This window comes from Suncus etruscus, chromosome 2, assembly GCF_024139225.1.
Source record: "Suncus etruscus isolate mSunEtr1 chromosome 2, mSunEtr1.pri.cur, whole genome shotgun sequence".
In the NCBI taxonomy this organism is placed as follows: domain Eukaryota; kingdom Metazoa; phylum Chordata; class Mammalia; order Eulipotyphla; family Soricidae; genus Suncus; species Suncus etruscus.
The window spans coordinates 127,508,118-127,520,625 of NC_064849.1; the positions used below are offsets into that span (position 1 = coordinate 127,508,118).

General features: G+C 41.9%; 1 protein-coding gene and 1 non-coding gene across 2 annotated transcripts in view; both read left to right on the forward strand.

Annotated features, from left to right (window-relative positions):
- The window catches only part of SLC30A5 (solute carrier family 30 member 5), a 36,144-nt gene extending 26,133 nt beyond the window's left edge, over positions 1 to 10,011 (forward strand). Inside the window, exons 13-16 of the mRNA XM_049768756.1 lie at positions 311 to 518; positions 4,811 to 5,037; positions 7,649 to 7,777; positions 9,185 to 10,011. Of these exons, the coding sequence (XP_049624713.1) occupies positions 311 to 518; positions 4,811 to 5,037; positions 7,649 to 7,777; positions 9,185 to 9,355 (735 nt within the window). The 3' untranslated portion in view covers positions 9,356 to 10,011. The remainder of the gene's footprint in view (positions 1 to 310; positions 519 to 4,810; positions 5,038 to 7,648; positions 7,778 to 9,184) is intronic.
- LOC126002505 (small nucleolar RNA SNORA58) lies at positions 5,747 to 5,885 on the forward strand. The gene has a single exon (XR_007493196.1). It is a non-coding gene; the product is annotated as a small nucleolar RNA SNORA58 (small nucleolar RNA).
- Positions 10,012 to 12,508: the final 2,497 nt, after the last annotated feature.

The window sequence follows — 12,508 nt, forward strand, 5'->3', positions numbered from 1 at the left end:
GTTTTGGGGTCATACCCAGCAGCGCTCAGGGGTTACTCCTGGCTCTATGCTCAGAAATCGCTCCTGGCAGGCTCGGATGACCATATAGGGTCCTGGAATTCGAACCATCCTTTCTGCATGCAAGGCAAACACCTTACCTCCATGCTATCTCTCCAGCCCCTAAACGTCACATTTTTAAGCTTTGTATTTAGTTACTAAGATTTTACTTTGTGAAGTTTTACTACTAACAGGAAAGATCATAGTGATAGAGATAACTTTTAAATAGCATATTAACTTTTTAGTTATAAATCAATTTTTTTTCTTTTGCTAGCCAGTATCCGTTGGAGGCCTGATAGTCAACCTTATTGGTATCTGTGCCTTTAGCCACGCCCATACCCATTCCCATGCCCATGGAGCTTCTCACGGAAGTTGTCACTCATCTGATCACAGCCACTCACACCATATGCATGGACACAGTGATCATGGACACGGTCACAGCCATGGAATTGGTGGTGGAGGCATGAATGCCAACATGAGAGGTGAGTACTAGCCAAATAGTGCTTTATCTTTTAACTGTCTCTTGAATTGACACCGCTTATTTGTATTCAAAACTGGGTCAGAGCCTTTGGGGACCAGAGTGATAGCACAATGGGTAGGGCATTTGCCTTGCACATGGCTGGCCTGGGTTTGATTGTGGCATTCTGTATGGTACCCTGAGCCTCACAGGAGTGATTTCTGGGTACTGAGTCCAAACCCACCCCCCCCAAAAAAAACAACAACTGGGGCTGGAGTATTAGCACAGTGGTAGGGCATTTGCCTTGCACCCTGCCAACCCGGAACAGACCTGGATTCAATCCCCAGCACTCCATATAGTCCCCTGAACCTGCCAGGAGCAGTTTCTGAATGGGGGGCTAGGAGTAACCCCTGAGCACTTTTTTTTCCTATATGTAGGAAGACATAGACATATGAGGCAGAACAGGATGGTTCTGTATAAAAGGCGGGAGCCCCTTTCTAGAGGCTATAAATAAAATTAAAAGAAGAAAAGGGGGGTGCAGATGTGGTAAGTTTTTTGGTTTATTTTTGTGTTGTTTTTTGTTTTTTTGTTGTTGTGTTTTGTTTTGTTTTGTTTTTTTGGTTTTTGGGCCACACCCGGCATTGCTCAGGGGGGGTTACTCCTGGCTGTCTGCTCAGAAATAGCTCCTGGCAGGCACGGGGGACCATATGGGACGCCGGGATTTGAACCAACCACCTTTGGTCCTGGATCGGCTGCTTACAAGGCAAATGCCACTGTGCTATCTCTCCAGGCCCGTTGTTATTGTTTTTTAATAGATGCTTACTATTCAGGATGTTAGAAAGGAAATTCCCTTGACCTAAGAGATACAGGGTGTCTCCACCCTTGAAGCATACTATTATGAGACTGACTACAGGCTGTGGGCATGTTATTTGTCAGACCCCAAGGTCTTTCTTTATGGTCCCAGGAAAAGTTCTGCTCAATCATGGTTGTCAGTCAGGCCTCTGTAATTAGAGATTTTGTTTTTTGCACAGATCCTAGGATAAAGTCTTTATGACCCAAGAAAAGTTCAAAAGCACTGTTAAAACTTTATAATAAAAATACAACCAGGGGCCAGAAAGATAGCATGGAAGTAAGGCGTTTGCCTTGCATGCAGAAGGATGGAAGTTCAAATCCCAGCATCCCATATGGTCTCTCAAGCCTGCCAGTAGCGATTTCTGAGCATAAAGCCAGGAGTAACCCCTGAGTGCTGCCGGGTGACCCCAAAAAACAAAACAAAACAAAAGCAACCAGCCCCATCAAAAAATGGAAAATGGGAGGAAAAGATAGAAACTTTCTCAAAGATGACATATTGGTGACCAAAAGGCATATTATAGTCTTAAACTACTGAAATTGGCACACATCACAAAGAATAGAAACAACCAGTGTTGGCATGGATGTGAAGAAAATGGGATTCTCATTTATATTGGTGGGATATTGAATGTCCCTTTGGAAAAACATGGACTCTCCTTATAAAGTTATGAATTGAGGCTGGAGAGGTAGCACAGTGGTAGGGCATTTGCCTTGCATGCAGCTGACCTAGGACAGATGGTGGTTCGAATCCTAGCATCCCATATGGTCCCCGGAGCTGCCAGGAGTGATTTCTGAGCGTAGAGCCAGGAGTAACCCCTGAGCGCTGCCAGATAAGATCCCCCCAAAAAAAGTATGAATTGACCTAGTAATTGACCCATATGACCCAGCAATTCTACTTCTTGGCATCTATGCCAAAAACTATTTAGAAAAGACATTTGCACTTGAATGTTAGTTGCAGCACTCACTGTTCAACATCTGGAAGCAAACCAGGTATCCAACGATGATTGGATAAAGTAACTATGGTACATAAACACAATGGAATACTGCTCACCTATAAAAGATGAGATTATATAATTTGCTGCTATATAGATTGATCTGAAGAGTATCATGCTGAGTAAAATTGCCAGAAGGAGAGAAAAAAAGACACAATACTCTCTCATATAGAGGATATAAAGAAACATATTAAAGGAATAACAAATGCCCCCAAAGCAACAGTAAATGAGAACTGGTCTTCAGTTGGAAGCTTACCCTGAGGGAAAAAGGTGTAGGCACTGGGAAATTGGTGAAAGGAATGGTGCTGGAATGATTTACACAAGAATTCTATTTGCGGGGCTAGAGAGATAGCTTAGAGGTAGATCTTTTGCCTTGCATGCAGAAGGACGGTAGTTTGAATCCCATTATTCCATATGATCCCCGAGCCAGCCAGGAATAACCCCTGAGTGCTGCCAGGTGTGACCCAAAAAACAAAAAAAAATAAATACAATTCTATTTGCAAGGGCCTGAGTGATGGTACTGAGTATAGGTCATTTGCCTTCAGGTGGCCAACTTGGGTTCTATCCTGGCAACCCATATGATCCCTGAGCCTACTAAGAGAGATCCTTAAGCAGAGGCAGAAGTTATCCCTGAGCTGTATGAGGTATGGCAAAAAAGGAGAAAGAAACTCATTAATAGTATTATAAATTATAGTACTGAGGCTGGAGTTATAGCACAGTGGCAGAGTGTTTGCCTTGCACACAACAATCTGGGACAGACCCAGGTTCGATTCCTGGCATCCCACATGGTCCCCTGAGCCTGCCAGGAGCGACTTCTGAGCACAGAACCAGGAATAACTCGAGTGTTGTCAGGTGTGCCCCCAAACTAAAATAAAAAATTTAATGAATAAATAAATAAAAAGTATGGTGCTTAATAAACTGGAGAAGGAGCAATGGCACAGCGGTAAAGCATCTGCCTTGCCTGTGTTAGCCCAGGACTGGCCACAGTTTGATCCCCCGGCATCCCATATGGTCTCCCAAGCCAGGAGGGATTTCTGAGTGCATAGCCAGGAGTAACCCCTGAGCATCACTGGGTGTGGCCCAAAAACGAAAAACAGAAATTTTGATTTAAATTAAGAGATTCTGTAAGCAGAAGGAATCCTATTGTAGTTGCTTCTGTGGTGAGGTTGTGCAGGAGGAATAAAGGATCTCAGTGCCACTCAGAAAAGGCTGGGAGGGACCGGAGCAGGGGCACAATCTGTAGGGCGTTTTGCCTTGCATGTGCATTCCATATGATCCCCCAAGCCAGGAATGATTTCTGAACATATAGCTAGGAGTAACCCATGAACGTTAAAAAGCGGGGGGAGGGCCCGGAGAGATAGCACAGCGGCGTTTGCCTTGCAAGCAGCCGATCCAGGACCAAAGGTGGTTGGTTCGAATCCCAGTGTCCCATATGGGTCCCCCATGCCTGCCAGGAGCTATTTCTGAGCAGACAGCCAGGAGTAAGCCCTGAGCACCGCCGGGTGTGGCCCAAAAACTAAAAAAAAAAAAAAAAAAAAAAAGAGGGGGGAGTTACTGACCACCTACCTATTGGATTAATATAACTAATAAGATACTTTCTTTTTTCTTTTCTTTATTTTTTATTTATTTATTTATTTATTTATTTTTGTGGTTTTGGGATCACACCCGGCAGTGCTCAGGAGTTATTCCTGGCTCCAGGCTCAGAAATTGCACCTGGCAGGCACGGGAGACCGTATGGGACACCGGGATTCGAACCGATGACCTCTTGCATGAAAGGCAAACGCCTTACCTCCATGCTATCTCTCCAGCCCCTAATAAGATAAATTCTAATTAATTATAAGAGGACTCATCCATGACTTAAGTACTCCCTAAACACCAGCACCATAATAAAACTCACAATCCTATGTTAATAGTTGCCCACATTCTTACCTTTTACTAAGAAGTGCATTCTTTTTTTTTTTTTTTTGGTTTTGGGGCCACACCCAGCAGTGCTCAGGGGTTACTCCTGGCTGTCTGCTCAGAAATAGCTCCTGGCAGGCACGGGGGACCATATGGGACACCGGGATTCGAACCAACCACCTTTGGTCCTGGATCGGCTGCTTGCAAGGCAAATGCCACTGTGCTATCTCTCCGGGCCCAGAAGTGCATTCTTTTGATTGTGTTTTAGCCTTTTGTTGTTCCTTTGTTTTTTGGGGGGGTCAAACTCGGCAGCACTCAGGGTTACTCCTGGCTCTGCGCTCGGAAATCGCTTCTGGCAGGCTCTAAAAACCATCTGGGATGCCGGGATTGGAACCTCTGTTCATCTTGAATCGGCTGCATACAAGGCAAATGCCCTACCACTGTGCTATCTCACTGGCCCATTTTAGCCATTTTAAAGTTCATTTTCAAGTGCCAGGTCCATAGTATGTTCTCAGCACTATTTGTGGAATGTATAGGATCAATTTAATGTGTAAAGTTTTATGTATTTTTCTTGCAGGTGTATTTCTACATGTTTTGGCAGATACACTTGGTAGTGTTGGTGTCATTGTATCCACAATTCTTATAGAACAGTTTGGATGGTTTATTGCTGATCCCCTCTGTTCGCTTTTTATTGCTATATTAATATTACTCAGTGTTATTCCACTGATTAAAGATGCCTGTCAAATTCTGCTTCTGAGACTGCCATCAGAATGTGAAAAAGAACTCCATACTGCTTTAGAAAAGGTACTGTGTCTCATATTTGAATGATTTTTTCCTTTCAAAATAGCATATCAGTGGCTGGAGAAATAAAACATCTGTAGGGCATTTGACTTGCATGTGGCCAATCCAGGTTGGAAAAGAAGCTGTACTCAGGGCCCAGGTATTGGCTCATAGGCCTGGAGTATGGCTTTGCATGTTAGAGCCACAAGAGTAAATACCGCAGGACAAATAAATGGGAGGTTGAAAGAGTGTAGGGACCAGGAGAAACAGTGTTAAATACCCCTTTTATGCAGCCATCAGACTGAGAGCAGCTCTGGCCCCACCCCACTTACTAAGTGCATCCTGCACTTTAGATACACAACCCCTCCCTCAGCTGTGTTCCATTTGTAGCACTCCAAAACCAAGTGTCTTTCAGGACGGGGACCAGTCCAGTGAGCTGTTCCCAGTGTGTGCACACATGTGCATCCCCTGTGGGGGCAAAAGGAAATTAGAGCTGTATCTATGGACTATAAGAATTTTTTCACGGGCCCGGAGAGATAGCACAGTGGCGTTTGCCTTGCAAGCAGCCGATCCAGGACCAAAGGTGGTTGGTTCGAATCCCGGTGTCCCATATGGTCCCCTGTGCCTGCCAGGAGCTATTTCTGAGCAGACAGCCAAGAGTAACCCCTGAGCACTGCCGGGTATGACCCAAAAACCAAAAAAAAAAAAAAAAAAAAAAAGAATTTTTTCACGGGGGAATACCCGTAGACCTTGCTTGATTCTGCTTATAGACAGGCAGGGGGGACAGTGTATGCAAGAGAAATCTGGAGTTCATGCCAGCTCTTGTCAGCTTAATGGGTAGCTGAATAAATTGCAGCAGTACTCCTACATTTAAATAATAAAAAAAAAAAAAAGAATGTGGGGCTGGAGAGATAGCATGAAGGAAAAGCGTTTTCCTTGCATGCAGAATGTTGGTGGTTCGAATCCCAGCATCCCATAGGGTCCCCCAAGCCTGCCAGGAGCAATTTCTGAGCGTAGAGTCAGAAGTAACCCCTGAGCGCTGCCGGGTGTGATCCAAAAACCAAAAAAAAAAAAAAAAATTTGGTTTTTTTTTTTTGGGGGGGTGTTTGTGTGTGTGTGTGTATGTTTTTGTTTTGTTTTTTTTGGGGGGGAGCCACACCTGGTAGCACTCAGAGTTACTCCTGGCTCTGTGCTCTGAAATTGCTCCTGGTAGACTCCGGGAACCATATCGGATTCAAGAACTGAACCCAGGTCTGTCCTGGGTCAGTAGCAAGGCAAACGCCCTACCACTGTGCTATCACTCCAGCCCAAGTACAAAACTTCTAAGATAAAAAAAAGAATGTATGTTTTTTTAGGCACAGACATAGAGAAAGCCTTTTATCTTAAAGTTGAGTGTGATGTGGCAAGTTGGGGAAATGGTGCACTGGCTACCATGTTCCCTTCTCTATTGCAGCTGCTGCTTCAAGCACCACCACCTGTCTCCTTCCTTTGGTGTCATTTAAAAGCTTGTACAGAGCAGCAGCTCAACAGATTCCCAAAAAGACAGGACTGAAATTTCTTTGCCTCCAGGCAGGAGCCTACTGATGAATCCAAAGAAACCAAAATTATCTGCCCAATCCATGAGAGCAGGAAGAAAGGAGAGTTGAGAAATATATCTTGCTTAGCTGTTTTGTCAAAGAACAGCAGCATGCATAGCAGAGGGATGGTGAATCTCTTCCATAGTACATGAGGCCAGCTGGGCTATAGCAGCAAAACTAGCCCCAGAAATATTGAAAATCAAGTTATGGTTCTGTTGTGAGCATTTCTTTAAAAAAAAAGTAAAACAAAGCAGTCTGGGTACCCTGGATCTGGAGCATGACTGAAAAGCCAGGCTGAGCTGGGTCCCAGTTTTCCCTGGGACTCTGTCCTCAGACCCAGACACTTAAAAAGCAAATCTGGCCTTGATTTTCTGCCTGTCCTCTCCTCAGACACACTATCCCATCCAGACTCTTGATCACACCTCTCCCAATATCCACAACACATAGATTTCAACAATTGGAAATTGTTTATAGGCAAAGGACTCTATTAACAAAAATGAAGTACAAAAGGCAAACCAGGAGAAAATAATTGCAGCACATATAAACAGGCCAACGCCATGGAATTCAATCCACCATTTTTGGGGGGGGGGCCCACACCCATCAGTGTTCAGGGGTTACTCCTGGCTTTTCACTCAGGAATCACTCCTAACAACTTCAGGAGATCATAGGAGATGCTGGGGATCGAACTGGGGCCAGCCATGTGAAAGGCAAGTGCCTGATCTACTGTTCTATCTCTGCGGCCCTGAAATTCATGATTCTTTTAAACACTTTAGCAGTCCTGTTCTTCTCTTACTGTCTGGCCTCTCCTTGTTATCTTCATTTGTTCTTGTTGCTTGGTGGGGTAGGGCTGGCTCAGGGACACCTGTGCCCAAACCCAAGGCCTTTATCCATGCAGGACACTCTGCCACCTGAACCACATTCCCGGCCCGTTTTTTGTTTCTTCTTATAACTGCTGAACATAGTGGTTCCTGAACTGTAAAGAGCACTTTGTATTGATTAATTTCATCTTTTAAGTCCTTTATGTGTGTAATTTATTTATATTTCATTTTATTTTACAGATACAGAAAATTGAAGGATTGATATCTTACCGAGACCCTCATTTTTGGCGTCATTCTGCCAGTATTGTGGCAGGAACAATTCATATACAAGTAACATCTGAAGTGTTGGAGCAAAGAATAGTACAGCAGGTAATAATTTTTTGCTTTTAAATTGATTTCCTGTGAGTGAGATAGTACAGTGATTAGGATGTTTGCCTTGCATGCAGCTGATCCAGAGTCAATCCCTAGTTCCACAGTTGGTCCCCCAAGCATGGGCAGGAGTACTGGCTCAAAAATAGGAGCCAGAGCGGTGGTGCAGTGGTAGGGTATTTTGTCTTGCATGCGGCTGACCTAGGATAGGCCACAGATCAATCCCCCGGCGTCCCATAAGGTCCCTCAAGCCAGGATCGATTTCTGAGCACAGAGCCAGGAGTAACCCCTGAGTGTCACTGGGTGTGGCCCAAAAACAAACAAACAAAAATTATAAAGAAAAGTTACTTCAGGAGTCAAGGAGAAGACTCAGAGGACTAAAGCCCAGCCTTTACTTGTGGAAGCTCTGAGTTTGATCCCTACATTAAATATCTCCCCGCCGCCCCCCAAAAGCAAGGCCAGAGCAATAGCACAGCAGGTAGGGCATTTGCTTTGTACACAGCAGACCCATCTTCAAACCCGGCATCCCATATAGTCTCCTGAGCCTGCCAGGAGTAACTTCTGAGTACAGAGCCAAGAGAAACCCCTTAGTGTCGCCAGGTGTGGCCTAAAAACAAACAAAAAAAAGAATGTTATCAGAGTGGATGCAAAAATTGGATATGGGGCCGGTGAAGTGGTGCTAGAGGTAAGGTTGTCTGCCTTGCAAGCGCTAGCCAAGGAAGGACCGCGGTTCGATCCCCCGGCGTCCCAAATGGTCCCCCCAAGCCAGGGGCGATTTCTGAGCACTTAGCCAGGAGTAACTCCTGAACATAAAACGGGTGTGGCCCGAAAAACCAAAAAAAATTGGATATGAGGATCATATTATATGTTCACTGTTGTCCTTCATAGTCCGGATTGGAAACAATAACTGTTCTGTTTTTGTTTTTTTATCACTTACATAGGCCTTCCTCCTTTTTAATTTTGAATGTCATATCAACAATTTATTGACTTCCTTATATACTTAATCATTTAAATTAAATAATCACCATTGGGGCCAGAGAGTTTTAGCACAGCGGTAGGGCATTTGCCTTGCACGCGGTGATCCAAGACGGACCTGCCGTCCCATTTGGTCCTCCAGCCAGGAGTGATTTCTGAGTGCATAGCCAGGAACATCACCAGGAGTGGCCAAAAAAAAAAAAATCCAAAAAAAATTAAATAAAAATAAATAAATAGTCAAGTAATAATAAAGTAATTTTAAAAATTTATCTCTGACTATTGCTATTTATTAGACGGGATGTGTTTCTAATGAGAGTGCATACCTCTAATGTTTGAGGCTCTAGGTTTGATGAAAAATGTATCAATTATTTAACTCATGTACATTAAGTGCATTAATCTGAATGCTTTAAAATACATGGATCTTTATAACAGGTTACAGGAATACTGAAAGATGCTGGAGTAAACAACTTAACAATTCAAGTGGAAAAAGAGGCATACTTCCAACATATGTCTGGCCTGAGTACTGGATTTCATGACATTTTGGCTATGACAAAACAAATGGAATCTATGAAATACTACAAAGATGGTACTTACATAATGTGATTAACTCAGGAACTCACACTGAAGTATGAGCAATGAAGATTAAATGACTCAGTATTTATAATATTGTTGCCAGAAGGAAGAAAATTGCATATAATTGTACAGAAACATTTTTCTACATTTGGAGAAAAGAGCTCCCTATGATTAGATCAAGGAATATTCTTCATGGAAATGTAAAGCTTTCATTGTACAAGTAAAATAATTATTTGAATTATGTGTCTAACAGGAATCTTAAAAGTTTGAGTGAATATAAACATTGCATAGCTTCTACCATGAACATGAAATGATGGAGTTTATTGAAGACCAAAATTACTTAAATGTTTGCTTTCTGTCAGAGACTGCTCCATTGTAAATAATGTATTTACATGTTTATTACAATGCCCAGATGAAAAATTTTTAGTCAATTTTTGCATAGTCCTAGGGTAAATAGGAATAAAATTCTATATTTATGAATTTTCTGTATATAAAACTGGTTTCTAATTATAACATCCATTAAATAAAATCTGTATTGCCACTTTAAATGTAAACTAAATTATTGCAGAGAAACTTCAGTCACTGATGTGAGAGGAGCAGTGAAAACAAGGAAGTTTAACATTGTAGTTTCTGATGTATTAAAAAATCAACCACTCTGTAAAATAAATTTTTTTTACTTTGGGTAATTTCTTGCAAGTGAATAATTACTTTGTTAGGGTAAAAAATTTACACCACGTTGTGTCCATGTTAGCATTCACTTGTCTTCTTCCCCTATAGTATGCCATTTCTTTTTTTTTTTTTTTTTTTTTAGTTTTTGGGTCACACCCGGCAGTGCTCAGGGGTTACTCCTGGCTGTCTGCTCAGAAATAGCTCCTGGCAGGCACGGGGGACCATATGGGACACCGGGATTCGAACCAACCACCTTTGGTCCTGTATCGGCTGCTTGCAAGGCAAACACTGCTGTGCTGTCTCTCCGGGCCCGCCATTTCTTGATACACATCTAGCTTTTCAAAGAGCTTGCCCAGCTGTTATCCAAGAAATGCTAGAAATTTAATCTTTTCTTTGAGTTCTATATAGTGTGGAATTGAAAGAATCATAAGCAGTTTTCAGCTGAATTGAATTTTCCACCTATGCGTGTAACATTTTTTCCTGCAGCCTTATATATAGATACATGAAAATCTATATATCATTGTTTATAAATATACATAATCTATACATTAATTGTATAAAATGCAAAAAGATTATCAAAGAGTAAGTAGTTTTTTAAGTTCTTAAATCTTTCATAAACACTTGTTTTTTTTTTTTTTTTTTTTTTTTTTTTTTTTTTTTTCATAAACACTTGTACACCATGAAACAAATATCCTATAAGTAGTTTCTATAGTAATATATAATTCATATTTATTTTCCAACGTAAATGGAATGTAGTCTGCAAAGACTATATGATAAAGATATCCAAGAATATATGCCATTTAATGAGCACCAAAGAATGTTCTATTTATAAGCATATGAATATTTTCATTCTTTCCTGGGAATTTTGATAGTATAAATTAATTTTCGTGTAGGCACTATTTTTTTATCTCTACCATAATGACACACCTATATTGTAAACCATATTTTTGTCTTAACAGTTTGATTATGTGAGCAGTTTTAGAAATTTATTATAAGTTATTTTGATACTCCTTGTCTTTTTGCACATTATTTGGTTCAGATTCTTCAATACATATTAAAATCTTTAAGTGGTGGGAAAACTCATACTGATGTTTTAATGCAGTTTTTGTACATTTAAAAAAAAAAGTAGGCTGGTACATCAAGTATTCACCATTGTCGTTTCGTTTAAAAGCATACCAAAAGGGGAAAAAATTAAATTAAAAAAAGAGCATATACGGGCCCGGAGAGATAGCACAGCGGTGTTTGCCTTGCAAGCAGCCGATCTAGGACCAAAGGTGGTTGGTTCGAATCCCGGTGTCCCATATGGTCCCCCGTGCCTGCCAGGAGCTATTTCTGAGCAGACAGCCAGGAGTAACCCCTGAGCACCGCCGGGTGTGGCCCAAAAACAAAAAAAAACAAAACAAAACAAAAAAAAAAGAGCATATTAGTAGAGGCAGGAGAGATAGTACAGCAGGTAAGGTGCTTTCCTTACACAAGGGTGACCTGGGTTTGATCCCTGGTTCCAAATATGGTTCCCTAAGCCCTTCCAAGCCAGATAATAAGCGTTGAGTTTATCTAGTGTTGCCAAAAATCCAAAGAGTTAAGAGCGTCAATAGAAGAGAAGTTCATATAAGAGTAACAGTGGTTAAGAGAAGTCAAGGTAGAAAGTTGAGGGAGTGTAGATGAGTAAAGTGAGAGTAAACTATGAGACTGGAGCAAATCAATCTGAGTACCTAAAATCAGAATTAAACTTCAAATTCATAGGGTTATAAGGAAAATATGTGACTATGAAAGTTGAAAAAGAATGTAAAGAATAAACTTGCAGTCCTCCACACTTGATGGACTTGTAATGAAGTGAGACAACTCTTTACTGTTTGTTAACTAGGTCAATGTAGCTGTGAACACTAGGCATTCCTAGATGGGATGATAGTCCTTTTGTGCCTGACTTTGTACTGGAGCACTTTTGTCACCAGTATTGTGTTTTCAAGCAGAGGCCTTGTGACCTCTGTATTTTGTATCGTTCTTTCTCAGCCATAACTCTTGGAGGTAGAGTTTCTTGTCAAGCACAAATACTTCCCATCTGATCAAAAGCCAGCTTGACTTATTTTGGGCTTTTGGCTTTTGAGAAGATTGTTCCAGAAGAGTCCCCAGAGTGATTTCTGAGTGCAGAGCAAGGAGGACACCTGAACACAGCTGGGTGTGACGCCAAGACAAGCCCCTACCCCCAAAAAATTAGTAACGTACAGCTTTCATTGAAAGAAATTTAGAGATGTAAAGGGAGATAAAGAGGAATTTATACATGTTAAAAAGAGGAGGTTTGGGGCCGGAGAGATAGCATGGAGGTAAGGCATTTGCCTTTCATGCAGAAGGTCATCGGTTCAAATCCCGGCGTCCCATATGGTCCCCTGTGCCTGCCAGGAGCAATTTCTGAGCATGGAGCCAGGAATAACCCCTGAGCACTGCCGGGTGGACCCAAAAACCAAAAAAAAAAAAAAAAAAAAAAAAAAGAGGAGGTTTGGGGGGAAAAAAGCCCCG